General features: G+C 42.0%; 3 protein-coding genes across 6 annotated transcripts; 1 reads left to right on the plus strand and 2 right to left on the minus strand.

Moving 5' to 3' along the window:
* Window positions 1–188: 188 nt before the first annotated feature.
* mtif3 (mitochondrial translational initiation factor 3) lies at window positions 189–2,884 on the plus strand. The gene is made up of 4 exons (XM_029497054.1): window positions 189–233; window positions 657–1,106; window positions 1,267–1,418; window positions 1,816–2,884. Exons 1-4 carry the CDS (start codon window positions 221–223, stop codon window positions 2,059–2,061), a joined length of 861 nt encoding a protein of 286 aa, XP_029352914.1. The 5' UTR covers window positions 189–220; the 3' UTR covers window positions 2,062–2,884.
* Window positions 461–9,716, minus strand: heca (hdc homolog, cell cycle regulator). The gene is made up of 6 exons (XM_029497053.1): window positions 9,220–9,716; window positions 5,729–6,803; window positions 4,518–4,684; window positions 3,408–3,562; window positions 1,251–3,214; window positions 461–1,078 (listed from the first exon to the last, which is right to left on the minus strand). Exons 1-5 carry the CDS (start codon window positions 9,356–9,358, stop codon window positions 3,050–3,052), a joined length of 1,701 nt encoding a protein of 566 aa, XP_029352913.1. The 5' UTR covers window positions 9,359–9,716; the 3' UTR covers window positions 461–1,078; window positions 1,251–3,049.
* A 1,426-nt stretch (window positions 9,717–11,142) lies between these two features.
* abracl (ABRA C-terminal like) lies at window positions 11,143–15,451 on the minus strand. Of its 4 annotated transcripts, none has more exons than XM_029496345.1 (3): window positions 15,362–15,451; window positions 14,374–14,458; window positions 11,143–13,746 (listed from the first exon to the last, which is right to left on the minus strand). In XM_029496345.1, the coding sequence occupies exons 2-3, from the start codon at window positions 14,432–14,434 to the stop codon at window positions 13,562–13,564; spliced, it is 246 nt and encodes an 81-aa protein (XP_029352205.1). In that variant the 5' UTR covers window positions 14,435–14,458; window positions 15,362–15,451; the 3' UTR covers window positions 11,143–13,561. The 4 variants fall into 4 exon arrangements, with proteins under 4 accessions (XP_029352205.1, XP_029352204.1, XP_029352207.1 ...); XM_029496344.1 differs by having other exon boundaries at window positions 15,358–15,443; XM_029496347.1 differs by having other exon boundaries at window positions 14,374–14,445; window positions 15,362–15,437.
* Window positions 15,452–15,671: the final 220 nt, after the last annotated feature.

The raw sequence follows: 15,671 nt of genomic DNA on the forward strand, positions 1-15,671 counted from the left end.
GGAGGATTTCCCTTCAGCCTCGGACTCGTCAAAATGTGCTTTATTCCCACCGGATGAATTAAATTGGTTTTAATCTTTATTAATCATGCTTTGGGAGAAGAAGGGTGCTGTCGTTTGGGCTGAAGGCCTGAAGGGGGCAGCAGGATCCTTCAGTCACAGCTCTTCAACACCACAAAGGAAGAAGTTGTGACGGCGGAAGGAGAGACAGAAAAAGTAAACCATGTTGACTCACAGTGAGTAGAAATAAATGAATGCATTTATATAGACACACACATTAAGACTATTTAGTTTAATTCCTGCTGTTATTTTTCTTTTGCATTGATCACTAACCAACCCATCTGATGTTTGTGTGTGTGATTACGTTCATTAACGTTACTTTCTAGCTCCGTCCAGCTTAATGTTGACATGTTTGTACACAAACCACTGAGAGTTTATTCATCTGCTTCATTGTTTTTAAAAAAATCACACAGGATTTATTATCAGCTAACTCTGATGTTAATGAAACGAAGACAACAGGCCGGAGCTGAGACTGTCACAGTTTGAATTTAAAGCAGGATGCTTTATTAGGTTTACATCCATTTCTTCAGGGTGTAATGTCAGTTTTCAGCCCTGTGAGATATGAATGATGACTGTTCTTTAAAACCTCGTGTCTGCAGGTTGTGTGAGGTGGGTGCTGAGCCGAGCCCTGACAGCTGTGTGTGGGCTCCATCCTGCCTGCCGGACTCCAGCTTCAAGGCTTCTCAGCCACAGAGAAAGCTCAAACGTGATTCCTGCCTCCTGGAGCCGGTGTCCTTTCTCAACAGCAGCAGATGACACGGAGCGGACACCCACACCGAAGAAGAAGAAGCAGCAGGATGCCAGAACTCACGCCACCTACAGCAACGTTGGCCACAAGATCCCCCAGCGCCTGATACAGCTGTTGGGCGAGACGGGCGAGGACCTCGGCACGATGCAGCGGGGGAAAGTGATCAGGATGATGGACGAGCAGGGTCTGAGATTGGTGCTGCTCAATGCAAACAAAGACCCTCCGGTCTACCAGCTGATGACCGGCAAACAGATCCACCAAGAGCAGATGAAACTGAGGGAGAAGCAGAAAGTCAAACCAGGTGTGTGGTGACCTCAATCACACCTCAGTTTCATACAAACGCCTTCTGAAGATCAACCTGTCATCAGATTTGAGATTTTTAAGAGAAATTGAGGAGTTGGAGCTCAAAACATGTGAATATCTACTGAAACACAAATGTACGTACAATTTTTTTCCCACAGCTACCGTACAGGTGAAAGAACTCGTCTTTTCATCTGGTATCTCATCACATGACCTGAGCACCAAGCTGAAACAAGTGGAGAGCTGGCTGGAGAAGAAGCACCACGTCAGGATTACACTCCGATCGGGACGCAAAGACTCTGCGGTCGACCTGGTGAGGAAGAACGCACTGTCCTGCCAGAAGAAAAAAAAAAAGTGATGTTGAATAGTATTTGGAACTGCAGGATGTTTGGATACAGGGGATTTACTACACGTCAGTAATCATAAACAATTTACACAGCTACACATAAAGAAATAGCTCAAACTGAAATGAAAAATATATATTGGAAAGTGAAACATAAATCTTACATTTACTGTCTGCTGAGTATGAAATTCACAAAAAGAAATATGAGAAAGCATCAGTTGGTCCGCAACAGGCAATTCTCTCCTAAATCACAGAGTTAATGGATTTGTTCAAAAACAACTTTTGAATGCAAATAACAGAAGTTGTGCCTTTTGTCATTGTCTTTTTCTTGCGTGTAACCTTCTCTTGTCAATATCTCGCTCTTCAGGACAAAGCTTTGGAGCAGATGGTCCAACAAATGGAAGTAATGGTGGGATTTGTCGCCACACCGAAAGTCATACGCGACGGAAAGGCAGCCATGTGTATCGTCCGTCCGCCTTCAGCGAAGGAACTCGCGCTGAAAAGGAATAACGCTGCAGCGTCACAGTCTGCTGACTCCAAGCCAAAGACCGCTCAGAGCAGCACGACGCCTGTTGGCACCACAGAGGCCGAAGGACAGTCTATACAGCAGTGAACTGATCGAAGTGAAACCTTTTCACAATAACAAGCAAAAGTTGGTGCTTAAATATCAAGATTTGTCTGTAAATCTTCGACAGACTTTACTGTGACAGTATTTAACAAAGCTGATTATTTAATGAGAATGAATCCTGTCCATTAGTACTTTAAAGCTCTGCCTCTGAAACTTTCTGACACAAGGACCCCAGAACTGAGACGTTTCAGAGCACAGACCCCCCTTTGAAAAGATTTTTAGCTTTAGATGCTGTATTCAAATCCCACGAGCCAAACAGTCAAAAGCAGTCTGTCACTTTGCTACTTATGAAGGTCGCAGATTGAGGTAATCTAAATAAATTCCAATTTCTGGAGCCATCTCATGTGTTTGAACGTTGTATTCAGTTCTACAGCAGCCAATCATCACATAAACAACCATTAACGAGTCAGCTAGCTGCCGACGTCTTCACTATCACAGAGGGAGACTTCGATTCGGCCAACACGATGGATCACCCAGCAGTGAGCTGCATTTTGTGTTTGCGCCTACACGGCTGTGAAAACATGGCCCCGTTTTACTGAGGAAAGTGTGATGAACATATCGAGCCCACGCCGGCGTGTAGCTTTCTCTGCTTTATTTGAGATTTATATTCACGTTTTTGTTTTTTGGTAAAAAATAAAAATAAAAGCAAGTTTTGCCGTACAGATACATTCACTTGTCACAGATATGTGTTTGCTGGACTTGAATGTCAGCTCCACACCTTTCTCTAACAGCAGAGATACTGTCCCGAAACTTTTCTTTATTATTTTATTTATTTATTGTTTAAAACTAGATTCTTTTTTTTCTTTTACTGTACATAAAATATAAAACCGAGGGGGGGAGGGGGCGGGGGGAAACAACAACATAAAACCAACTTAAGGCGCAAAAAAATAAAATCTCTCCTATATTGTGTTAGAAAAAAAAAAACAACAATGAGAACAGGAGCAGCTTGACTAGCATGCATGAACAACATTTGTCAATAAGCCTCAAGAACTTTGTAGGAGGAGAAGGGTTTGACAAAGTGATAGTCCAGGTTGCCGCAGTGAGGGCACTGCTGGACGTTGCTGTACTCAGAGAAATACTGCATCCCGACTCGGACGTCCACCACCGGCTTCCCGCAGTGCTTACAGTTGAGACGAGCCTGTGGAGACACCGGGGGGGGGACACACGGGTCAGTTAACGGGATGTCCATCTTAAAAACTTCCTTCAGTCTGAAAGTGATAGCCACAGGACAAGGGACTGAACCGACAGCTTGTATTTTCATTATGACAGGGTTCTGGGTTCGAACCCTGAACATGGACCCAGTTTAAACATAAACTGATCGATGTTTCTACCTGGCAGCACGGCGAAGCAGCCAGTATATCGTAGGTGTACATGGTGCCCAGTTGGTGCCAGCTGCCGTCCCACCGCGACTTGCACTTAATGCAGACGATCTTGTGGACGCCCTCTAGACAGTCCACACAGATGGCGTACAGGTGCATTAACCTGCCTGTTAGAGACAAACACAATTAGCTAGTGAAGGAACAAAAGTCACACTTATCATGCTGGATAAAATATCAGCTACTGAAGGCAACAAAACTACAAAGAGAGGCACAGATACGGATACTGCCAGCTCCCATCATGCAACATTTCCCCACCATTGTGATTTAAGTTTCTAAATATTCGTCTAGAAAAAGCAAAAACCAAACTGTTCCAGCTGTGCACATCTGCACATCCTCTGTGAATAACCAAAAAGGCCACATATGAGAAATGAGACATTTCATCTATGTATACGTGAACTGCCTGTCTGAATGCATTCAGTCCACATTAATCACACCAGAGTCGTGATAATGGATCTCCTGATGTGTTTTCAGACCAATGCTCACCAAATCACTTTTTCACTGATCTATATTGAGGCGCCTGCACATCAAAGCTTGTGGTCCAGCAGCTCGAAGAAGTGATTGAGGAAAAATAACGTGGTTTATTTGACCCCCTCCCAACGAACTTGGATGTGGGACATGCGGCTGAGCTTGAAAACAGAGCTTGTTTCGGTTGCTTTTGTCTGTTGTATATGGAGTTGGATCAGATGAGCTGCTGCAGATTGATGTTTCTAAATCATAGCGCAGTGATATCTCAGAGCCCATTATTCTTTTTGCTGTTTTATTTCTGGATATTTTGTTTTCTTTTTTGTGTATTCTTTTATTCAGTTTAAATATGAATAACTAGTTCCATCATGTGACGCGCTTTGCGTTTAAAGGGCCATAGGAATAAAGTTTACTTACTTTGAGTGCCTCTGCAAATAAATAAATATGTGTAATATAAGTATTCAAATGAAAATATGAATATTGCTCCTTTATATGCATGTTTTTAGTAGCAGAATATCATTTGAAAAGGTGACTTAAATAGGGAGCGGTTTTATTGTTAAATCTCAGGTCTCTTGCCACAAGCCTGAAAGCCGGTCTGACCTTGAAGGTGACAGGGCACGTCATACTCGATCTCGTCGTGGCGTGAGGGGCTGAGAAACAGAGTCCCGTCCACCAAAGGGAACTGTTCGAACACTGGCAGGGCCCGGTGGCACAACGCACAGTTTACCACGTTTCTCTGGCTGGCACTGAGGGCTGACAGGATGAACCTGCATGACGACACCGACAGACGAAAAAAGGATTCAGGTAAAAAGTGCCCTGCCCATCCTCATACAGTTTCAGCTGAAATGTCTTCATGGTTGTGCTTAAACTGAACAATTTACTAAAAACTGTTTTTTCTTTCTTTTAATCCGTGAGGCATATATCATTTACCTGATACTGGCCAAATTAAAAACCCCTAATACAGTGATGAACTTCCTTTTAGATAACAGTATGTTATATACGTTTGCTTTTTTGGCTTTAATAGTCTGCTGTATATGTCGTGCTACCACTAAAGCTATGTGACAACACTGAATAGCATCTTGCATTCAGTATGAAGTCAAATATTTCCGCTCTTTCACCTGTTTTTTTGTCTCCACCAGCTTCGTCACTGAGCCCCTTTACATACAATGTGTGTTTCCTTTATTATTAAAGTTAAAATCCAAAGAATAAACAGCTGACCTGTCGGATGAAACTGCCATCACCACATGCACAACATAATGATCCAACTGCACCATCTTTGACAACTATTCTAAGAAAAGATGCTGGAGATGGTTGTTGTGAAATCTTGGGGGATCTGCTTCCTTAAATTAGGTGAAATAATTAGCAGCTGAACACACGTGTCTGCGTTTCACAATATCCTTACACTTCTTTCACATCAACTCTGAGGAAAATGAAGATCTGCTCCGGTTCTGGAGGTTTTTTGAGCGCTACTGTTTTCGTATCAGCTTTATTTGTTACCTGCATTTGGTTTCCACTTACATGCTTGTGTAGCTTTTAAGGCACTTTGTTGAAATGTCTTTTGCAAATACACTTGAATGTATTCAAAAAGTCGCAGAATAAATCGAAACCTTTTTTTCTACACAACATTTGAAGTTCCTTTTAAAATATTAAATATTTTAAATCATCTTGCATATTTCTGATGGTCTAATACGCTGCAGATAAATCAGGTTTTATATTCATTTGTAGAAGATGAGCTACATTAAAACGCTTAAAAACAAACGGAGCAATTCATGTCATGATTGCACTGAGCGTTAGAAGACAAATGTGTCTACCTGCGCAGCTCCTCCCCCTGGCCGGCCTGCGCGTCGTCCTCCATGCGGACGTGGTAGGTGTTGAGTTTGTGTCGGGGGATGTGGGTGAGGAGCTCTGAGAGGTCCAGCCTCCTCAGGAACTGCACTGGGTGAGGATGGGCGCCGTCACCCATGCTGCCGGAGGTGAGGCGGTGGTGGAGGGGGAGGGCGAGGGACAGCGGCAGGGGGAGAACGGACCCGGGGTCGAGGTGAGGGCCGGCAGCTCCACCGCCAGAGGCCCCCACCGAGCAGCTGCCACCGCCGCCCCTGCTGCTGAGGACTCCCCCGACCAGAAGGTGTTTCCTCTGCGGGTCCATGTGGACGGCGGATTTGAGGAACTCACCCAGCTGACGGGAACCCCGCAGACCTGCTCCTCCGCCCGCTGATCCCAGGGCAGCGGAGGGGGAGAAGGAGAAGCCGGTCGGGGGAGATTGTCCAGGAGAGTCACATGGAGATTTCTGAGGAAGCCCCAGAGGAAAGGATGCTCCGGCAGCATGTGCCCCGCCTCCACCTCCCGCTGCTGCTCCTCTTTCTGTGGAGTTCTGTCGATCCACTGATTGTCTACGGGGTAACTCCTGACTGGAGGCTCGGTGGGACAGTTTACCTCCTCCTGCTCCTCCAGACGTCTTACTTTTCTTAGTCTCCTCAAAAAGCCCATCCCCGGCCCCCACAGCCCCTCCACAGGCCCCAGTCCTGCCCGCGCTCCTCTCGGACGGCTTCTTCTTGCGCTCGTCCTGCATGCGCTTCACCTGATACCAGTCGGTGTCCTTCTTCAGGTGGCCCTGGCCGCAGCGGCAGGAGCAGAACCTGAAGGCCAGGTCGTAGCCCTTCTTGGTCCACATGTTCTGCCGGCACTGCTTCTCGTTCCAGGACCTCGCCCGGCCGATGCAGTTGAACTGGACGAGGATGGAGCTCTCCCACTCGTAGAAGCACTGGAGGTGCATCCAGTTGCCGTGAGGGCAGAGCTCGTTGTTGCAGAGCACCCGCTGGTAGTCGTCCTTCTCCAGGTCGATGGGCCGGCTGAGGCTGCAGCCCAGAGGGGTCGCACACTGGACCTCTGAAAGAGAAAAGGACACAATGAGGTCATCACAGCGTCTCCTCAAATTTAGATCAAGAAAACATTGTACTATCACACCAGTCAATCTTGCAACATATTGTTTTCAAATAGTCTCAGCTGTAATTCAATTTCCGTCTCTGTAAAACTGACAGAAAATCCTGATTTAGTACACGCAGCGATTTGAATAACTTAGGCAGAAGCTTGACAACGATCTAGGGAACAATACTCGTGAGTGACACATCCTTTTTTATTTAAATCAGCAAACCAGCCCAAAAATCCAAAGATAAGCTGTTTGCACTGACAGAAATCAGGGAAAATCTAAACATCCTCATGTCTAAGAAGCTGGAACCAGTTGACGATAAGAGTTCTTGATAATAAATTCAGAGCTAAAACTGAATAAATTGCAGTCACATTTGAAGCCGCTTTTCTAAATATCTGATAGCTCCAGCTTCTCCAATGTGGGTTTGTCACTTTGGGCTTACTGTCATTTCCACACACGACTTTCAGCCCTAAAATAGCTTTCCCCCCCTCCATGTAATTTTCTATATTTTGACCGACTGAACAAGAGAACAACATCTTCAGCCCGAACAAACTCACAAACATTTCCAGAGACACAAAATTGTTAGAGCAGTGCGTCGCCACCATAAGTTACATTAACGTGATCACGCAGCAAAATCACAACACGTTAAAAAGGCTCATTTCAGCGTCCTTTCTGCTGCATGGGCATCGTTTTATAAATTCAAACTAGGCCATCCAAGCCTGTGAGCAGCTCTATTCAAGCCTTGCCAATTGTCAAGTCTGGATGTGTATCAAGCAAATGTGGGCACACAGTCTGCACAAGGAGCAGCTCATGATAACAGCGTGGGCATGTGTGGGGAGGACAGTTTCCTCCTTCCTTTTCCGTTACAGAGCAAGTCACCCCACAGTGGAGGAAAAAAAAAATACAGATGTGTGCATTTCTATTTTTATTCCTATTTCCATGAATCACTTTGCTTGATAAAAAAACGATAAGGTGGGACAGACTTCACCATTCATTCATGTTTAAGTTCATCTTATTTGTCTGCCCTGAAAAGACAACACTGCAGCTATTCTCTAAATGAACTAATTCATTGTTGGTCAGTGATTGCATTAAAAAAAAAAAAAAAAAAAAGTGGGAATGTGGGATGTTGATAAGCAGCTTCAATTAAAATGCATATTAACTTCAAAATTACAATTTGATCCTTGGTCATTTAATAAACTGAATTAAGCAGCAGACTTCCTCATAGGGGAATAAATAAACGTAACTACGCCGCTGAATTAAACAGCGAAGTGCACTGATGTGTGATTTTTTTCTCAAATTTGGGGTTCAACTGTGACATTTATAAGTTTTATTATAATGTAAAGAGCAGACTCGGTCTGTAATGTAGCACTGTATCTGGAGATCAAGAAGAAGAGCCATCTTTACCAGTGACCTGCAGATTTGAACTGTATTTCTATGGTTTGTAAGAGCACAAGAGGAAAACAGGGTGACTTCCTTCAAGAACTGTGGCGTGTGTTTGGGATGAAGTTGAATTTGAGTGCGCAGACAAGCGGCGAGGTGTCAGAATTGCCTTTAAGGAGGAGGAGGAGGAGGAAGAAGGCCACGACCAAAAGCTGTGTGGTCAAGGTGCGCGTTAGGAAAACACAGCTGAGGCCTGCACACTGAGCGCTGCAGCACTCACACAAACGCACCATCGGCTCACCGAGACGCCTTCACAGTACATGAGTCAACATGAAATGTTGTCTTCATTGGCTGCTAATCGGATTTATTTGTCTTTAGTTTTTTTGTTTTTTTTTTTGCAAGATGACCGCGAGGCTCCAAACTCCATTGTCAGATTTTGCAATTTAAGGATTTGTTGCTTCGTGGAGTTGTTAAAATGATTTAACTGAGTCTTTTTCTGCTTTCAACCGTGCAAAATCAGTCGCTGCACACTTCGGCGAACATTAGAGACACCATGCAACCAGCAGCTGAAATAAAACCCCAACTTATTTGCCTACTGCTCCAACAATCTTTCACACCAAAAACCAGCCAGGGCGCCTCTACGAAAAAAGAAATCCGAGATTTCAGTGCAGCTGACTGTAACGTATGCATCAGTATTTGCAGCTTGTCAGTAACTATTTAAACATTTCGGACTGAAGTTTGGTGCACACTTGTGTGCAGGTAGGTGAGTACAAAGTGAAAGAAGGAGAGATGAACCGACGTCGCAGTGCATGCATGTCACAGTCGCACAGACAGAGACACAGCTGGCCCCCCCTGGCAGGAAGGCAGGCAGCACCCCCAAGCCCTAAAACAAACAAACAAACCAACAAAAAAAAAAAAAAAAGAAAAGAAAAGGAAAGGAAAACTTCCCCACATCTCAGTCCGCTCCCCTCCTCCTCCCCCCTCTCTCTCTCTTACCGCTGGAGCGCTCGTTTCTGGGCGCAGCCGCCGCGGCCGCTCCTCCTGTTGCGGCCGCACAGGCTCCATTTTCCTGCTCATCTCCGCTGCTGTTGGTGCGTTTGCTTTTCTTGCCCTTGTTGTTCTTCTGGTTGGGCATTTTTTTTTTGTTTGTTTGTTTGTTGTTGTTGTTGTTGTTGTTGTCGTCCCCCCCACCCCACCAACCCGGCTCGGACTGTGCTTGCTCTGTTTCTTCCTGTGTATGATATGTATGGGAAATAAAAAAGAAAGCAGCAGCAGCTATCAGCAGCAGCTGCTGTCAGCGCTGCCTGACATTTCTGTGGACTCCATTATTTCTGCAGCGTGCTCGGGCTGCTTTTGTGCAGTGATTTCTCTTTGTTGTTGTTGTTGCTGTTGTTGTTGTTTTGCTCTCCTCCTGGATGGACCGGCGGATGTTTGCACAGAGAAAGCAGCTTTAACCTTTAGGCTCCTGAAGGCGTGTCCGTCTCTTGTTTTGATTCCTGCTCTGCTGTTTTCTTCCACCCTCTGACGTCACGGGGCCCCGCCCCCCTTCGCCGCCGCCGATTGACTTATGCCGCTTTCGCGGTCCGTGGGAAAGCTCGTATTTTTTAGTTTAGTTTTTTTTTTTTTTGTTTTTACCGTTTTACCAAATTTTTGATAAATGTACCAAAGACACCATGAAATGTTTTTACATCAATAGTTTGAATTAATGAAAAAAGCATATTTTTATATTTTACATTAACTTTTAAGTTATGTACATATTCCTAGTAATATTTCTATTTATATTATGGAGCTTCTGAAACAAACCTCACTTCCCTTTGGGATTGATAAAGTATTTCTGATTCTGATTCTAATAACAGTTGAAACTATTGCATGATAATGTCCAAAGCACAACAATAGTTTGAAACCTATTATTTAATTTTAATATAGTTTACCTGGTTCATTTTATGTAGTTTAAATTATGAAATAGCGTTTCAGTGAATGGTAAAATGTTGACTGACTGTCATTTCTTTTGTAAGAAAATGTGAATCAAATTAATCTTAAAGGAACATTTAACTTCTCATCCTCATGGAATTCAACTAACATTATGTTTTTCTGTAAATAATGGCCCACAAAATCAACAACAGTTGTTTAGTGATGTGACATTTCTCCACACTCTGACTTTGTGGTTGTCATCACATTGTGCGCACCATTGTTACAAATAAATGTACTTAATTCATACATAAAAACACCACATATATATAACCACAGCTCTCTAAGTGAGACACGCTGAACATAGAAGTAAAGATAAGCATGATGACACTACAATGCAGGTTGTGGGTGGTGTTGAATAATTTCAGTCTACTAAAATCTGCTGTGTCAGATATTCCTGCAGTCCCTTAATGCAGCAGCAGACTCAGCAAGGAGACTGGAGACAACAGATTGATGAAAAGTACTCAGAGCAACACACCTGTGTGGGAAGTATGTGTCTTATTCAACACTTAAGACTGCAGAGATTCCATCAGCCTGGGTGGCGAAATCTCATTTTCCGGCTGCTGCATTGCAGTAAATCGACCCGACTGACTGTAGTTGCAGGTTATATATGCAATTTAAACACAATATTCAAATGTCAGTGCAGCACCTACGCACAAATAGACAAGAACCAACTAAAAGTTTGGCCAACCCCAGCAAAATGTGGGGCAAGATTTCAATCTGCCAATTTTAAGATTCCTTACTTATTTACGTATTTTTGAAACCTGTGAAAATGCAAATAAAAATCTCTAATTTGGTTAAGACACCAAGAGACTTCTGAAATTAAACTGCGTTTGAGTAATAGCTACAAATATTACCATAACCTTTTCTTTTATGACAGTGAGCTGAATAACAAAATGTGAGTCATAGCTTATTTTTAGATCAGGAAACACACCACAACACAGATTTAGCTAAATTATTAATAAAGGTTTTATTTTTCAGAGTGTATTCCACAGTAACAGACACCTCTGTTCTTTTAGGAATGTGTTATTGCCAATACGAAAAGACAGTACTGACGGACTTGAGCACATCATGCAGGCATCCCATTAGTTTAGTAAGTTCAGGAACTGGCACTTTTCAAAAGCCATCTGAAACTCACACCAGGGAGACACAGTGAATGCAACAAAAGCAGGATAAGCTTATAATCCAATATGACAGTGATGCAAGCAGCATGTTTCTTCCTCTCTCGCACCCCCGTCCCTTCCTGAACTCAGACCACTGACGTTTGCATTTCACCTAACTGCTCTTTTCCGTTGCCAGATAGATTTTTATTAATAATTAGAATATGATAAAAACTCATTCTCTTAATTTCACCACGTTTTGGTCCATCTGCACAGTTAACAGAACAATCAAGTGAGTGGTCTCTTATGCGGTTAAGAAAAAACATCTCAAGTCAAACTCCATCAAAACCACCAACACTAAGATTTAGCTAGTTTGGTGAAACAGCAATAAACGTGGAAGAGGCCACAGAAAACCTGCAGGCCAGGTGTCACTTCACAGGGATCGCATCAGGTCACATGAAAATGAACCGACATGTTATGAGAAAGTTATATATGAGTATGTGAGATCATGCAGCTCAAAATAAAAGCAGCCAAGAATAATGATTTTTTTCCTCCTGCTTGTAGATGTTATCAAAGTTATGGAAACCCAAACGGTCAAAATTAAATAAATCATTGTTCGATAAATGACATTAAGAAATCTTCTGAGGCAAATACTGTAAAATGAAAAACGAAAAGCAATAATGTGAAATCAAATGGTCGGAAATACAGCATTTTGAAATAGAAATGGACCTTACAAGAAGGAATATTTTGACATTTAATAAAGTTATTGTCTAAAGACACAGGTTACATTGAACATAGTTCTGCTGTGTTCAAAAATACGTTAAATTATTTAACTATTTCTTGTTTTATTAAATATACAGTCACTGTTAATTTGTAATGTTTTACACATTTATTCAATTCTGACAGTTGTGGGCTTCCATACTAAGAAATGATAACAGTTTTTTCTGATATTTTTGCTTACAAAGTGGTCACACCTGATCTGCAAGTTTCATTGGATTTACAGTACAGAACAAAAAAGTGTCGAATGTAAAACAAACAAACTATAAAACTATAAATCCACATCTTGTCTCACAAGTAAGACAACTAATTTAATTCATAGGACAGCTATTTGACATATTTTGGTTGCGTTTGGTCCTGAGAATTGTTACAAATTCATCTTTCGGATTTGGCACCAATCACCCTGCAAAGATGCATCAATAGAAATTGCACAAGAAATACATTCGCCATTTGCTCACCAACGATTCCTTACGAAAGGCAGGTTTTGGAATTTGTTCAGCAGAGAAAATTCATTAATGACCACATATAAAAAGATGGATTAAAAATCACTCCTGGACATTGGAATGAGTACAAAAAGGTGCAAAAGTGATATTTAAAATGCACTTGTACTTGTCTTCATAGTTTGTATGAAGGAATTGCTGTCGTATTTCCAAAAGCACTGGTCTAATAACATATTTCTAAAAAGTCCACAAGAGGTAGTATAAATGGCTCATGTAAACGTAAATGCAACAGCCATTTAGTGACACTGTTGGTGAAGACACAAAACACTGTTTTAAAGCTGCACTAGGCGAATATATGAAGAAAAAGAAAAATCATTACCGTACATGATTTTTTTGACGATGAGGCCTTATTCTCCAACCGATAAATGAAGAATTTACTAGTGCAGCTTTAAAAACAAGTATCCCTTACAAACAAGTTGTAAAGATCAGAGTGCTCCAATCAAGCCTTTAAAGAATTCTGTTCAAGTTGCTAAATCTAATCTAATCTAATCTGCGTGTCCATTATTATGACAATGACACCATCAATCGAGGCATTTGGTTGTGACAGTAATCTTACACTTTTCCCAAATATTACCAAAAACTTTGAAGCTAATGTGTTAAAGAAACCATTATTTTCCTGATTTGTGCGATTATAGTCTTATAGTCAAAAGTGTATCAAAACAGCATTTCAGACCCGTGGTTGATTAAAATGGCAGCGGCCATGAGAAAGAGAGAAACACTACTTTTCCTTGTCATCTGAAACTATGAACACGGCTGTTCTTCAGCCGGTGGATATTCTCAAATCTGGCACACTGAAACCAAATGAATTCGTATGCAGACATGCCAGATAGGTGCGTTAATATACTGTTAGGTGTAATTTGTTTGGACTTCAAATACTGAGGCTTTTACATGGAAGATGATGGATGAAAACAGAAGCTCGGTGACAAGCCGGTACACTACAGAAGCTCAGTATTTGGAAAGATTCAGTGAGACTGACAGCCCCAAAAATCACTCTTATTCTTGGAGCAGGATGATATCGACGTTGTCGTGGACGCCTTGCAGGAGCAGCTCCCCCTGAAAGTCGATCACCTTCTTCTTCTTGGCAGCCTTCAGCGTGCCCACCAGAGCTTCGAAGATGTTCGCACAACGGTCGTCATTAAACAACACGCCAAACTTCACGCTGGTTTGACCGTCAGCATCTGAGATGAGAAGTGAGCAGCAACGGTTAAAGGGTTGATTTCCCAACAATCCTTTAAATTATACTCCTGAATATCAAACTGGACGATTTGGAATAATTAATACCTCAATAGTGTTACAGGAAGTCACACAAAGCCGCTATAATAGTTGTACCTGTTGTGCAGTGGCAGTGTGCTAACAGTAAAGGAAGCTTGCATTGATTAGTTTGTTTAAAAGCTGAAATTTAGACACAAAACTAAAATCAGGAGATGATGCATATGTTCATAACAGATTTCAAATTGCTTGTTTTTATGAAATAACAGAAAAAAATCTAAATCTTCACAGTCAAACTTTTAACTATGTTACTGTTGATAAATTAATTGATAAAGTGACTTTGCAGCAATTTTGGCCCAGAGTTTTTGGCATTAGCAAAAATTCAGGGTCAAAACAGAGCAACACTGGTTGGTAAGGAAAACGGAGTGAATGCCTTGACTCGTCTGCATTAAGGCTGGTGGGCTACAACCACTGATCACCACATGACTGTGTGTAATTAAAAGTCATGCAGCGACAAGACTTCACCGCAGTTCAGCTCTGGCCAAGTATTTAAGGAATACAGAAAAATTAAACACACAATCTCACTCCGGACTCACTTTTACTGCCGAGCCGCTGAATCTCCTCCACCAGCAGATTTACTTCATGAGAGACGTTCATTGTTGCTGGACCTGTAAAACAAAACTTAACGAACACAACACATTTATTTGGAATAAATCCTTTAATTTCTTTAAAAGCTCAGTACAGTGTATGGGACTGGAGCGATTGTCGCTGTTGTTGTGCCAAACGCTACTCAAGATTGTGCTACTTAAAGGCTGCTTTGTTTTTCTGAAACTATGATTTCTTATTAAATTTGCTATTCACCAAATCTCCATAGACTAAATCCAACAACCCGTTTTTCATTTAAAACGTTTTCTAATTGACATCATGGCCAGTGAACTATTTTAGACGTGCTGATTTAGCTTTTCTATGATAATTTAGAAGATGAATAATCCAAAATAAGGGACTGATTCTGGTCACACTTTTTACTTTATTTCTCTGTCTGACAAATTTGCATTGACAACAAGGCATTTCTAATTTTAGGCGATTTGTAAAACGGAGTTTGGAAGTGTGGTTTTCTCCTGAAAAAAGAAAACGGGGACTTGTAACTGGGGAAATGGTGCAAATTCAGTTTCGGAGCAATTGAATCAAAATGGACAAAAGGTGGAGCACAAAAAACAAAAAACAACATTTATTGGGACGAATGAGTGACGAGCCGGAGCACGAACAGGAAGTGCTGCCAATGCGGAAATGGACAGTTAGCATCCCGAGCTAGCTACAACTAGACACAAATACAGGATTTAACTCAGAAATACCAGCGTGTGTTACTAACTCAGATGTTCCGGTTTATATTCAGTACCCGGTGATGTTTTAAACGACTTCATTCATTAAAAATATCTCTGTGTCCGGCAGCAGACATGAGCTGGCCGGTAACATTAGCTTTTAGCCCAATGATCGGCGGAGATCACTGAATGTGTTGGTGAAATAAAACTAACTAAACAAACACACAAAAGGAGACTATAAATGAGAAAAAATGAGCACACCTGCCTCGTTTTCTCCGACTCTTCCTGTTTGTAACGAGCTGATGCACTTTCTGATGAATCGGCACCTCCGCTGGTTGATTTGACCGCGTTCACTGTCGGCTGGGAAATTTTCACACCTCACTCTCATTTTAGAAATGAAATAGTCCAAATTGTCCGGTCGACGTAGTCCGGACATTTTCCATTCAATACTGTTTTATGCTTTTGTGTGTGTGTGTGTGTGTGTGTGTGTGTCACATAAACTTACACATTTTTTGGGTTTTTTTTTGGCTTTAATATTTCATATACTCAAATCTTAAACTATCCCATACGCCTGA

The sequence above is a fragment of the Echeneis naucrates genome, chromosome 24 (assembly GCF_900963305.1).
Source record: "Echeneis naucrates chromosome 24, fEcheNa1.1, whole genome shotgun sequence".
NCBI classification, from domain to species: Eukaryota; Metazoa; Chordata; class Actinopteri; order Carangiformes; family Echeneidae; genus Echeneis; species Echeneis naucrates.

What these genes read in the sequence shown, in the direction of transcription:
- mtif3 (XM_029497054.1), top strand. An exon ending in GAAGCAGAAAGTCAAACCAG is followed by an intron (nt 1,107 to 1,266) that starts GTGTGTGGTGAC and finishes TTTTTCCCACAG; the next exon opens with CTACCGTACAGGTGAAAGAA. An exon ending in AAGACTCTGCGGTCGACCTG is followed by an intron (nt 1,419 to 1,815) that starts GTGAGGAAGAAC and finishes CTCGCTCTTCAG; the next exon opens with GACAAAGCTTTGGAGCAGAT.
- heca (XM_029497053.1), bottom strand. Translation starts at nt 9,358, where the DNA reads ATGCCCAACCAGAAGAACAACAAGGGCAAGAAAAGCAAACGCACCAAC. An exon ending in CGTGCCCTGTCACCTTCAAG is followed by an intron (nt 3,563 to 4,517) that starts GTCAGACCGGCT and finishes TGTCTCTAACAG; the next exon opens with GCAGGTTAATGCACCTGTAC. An exon ending in CTGCTTCGCCGTGCTGCCAG is followed by an intron (nt 3,215 to 3,407) that starts GTAGAAACATCG and finishes GTGTCTCCACAG; the next exon opens with GCTCGTCTCAACTGTAAGCA.
- abracl (XM_029496345.1), bottom strand. Translation starts at nt 14,434, where the DNA reads ATGAACGTCTCTCATGAAGTAAATCTGCTGGTGGAGGAGATTCAGCGG. An exon ending in TCAGCGGCTCGGCAGTAAAA is followed by an intron (nt 13,747 to 14,373) that starts GTGAGTCCGGAG and finishes TTCTCATCTCAG; the next exon opens with ATGCTGACGGTCAAACCAGC.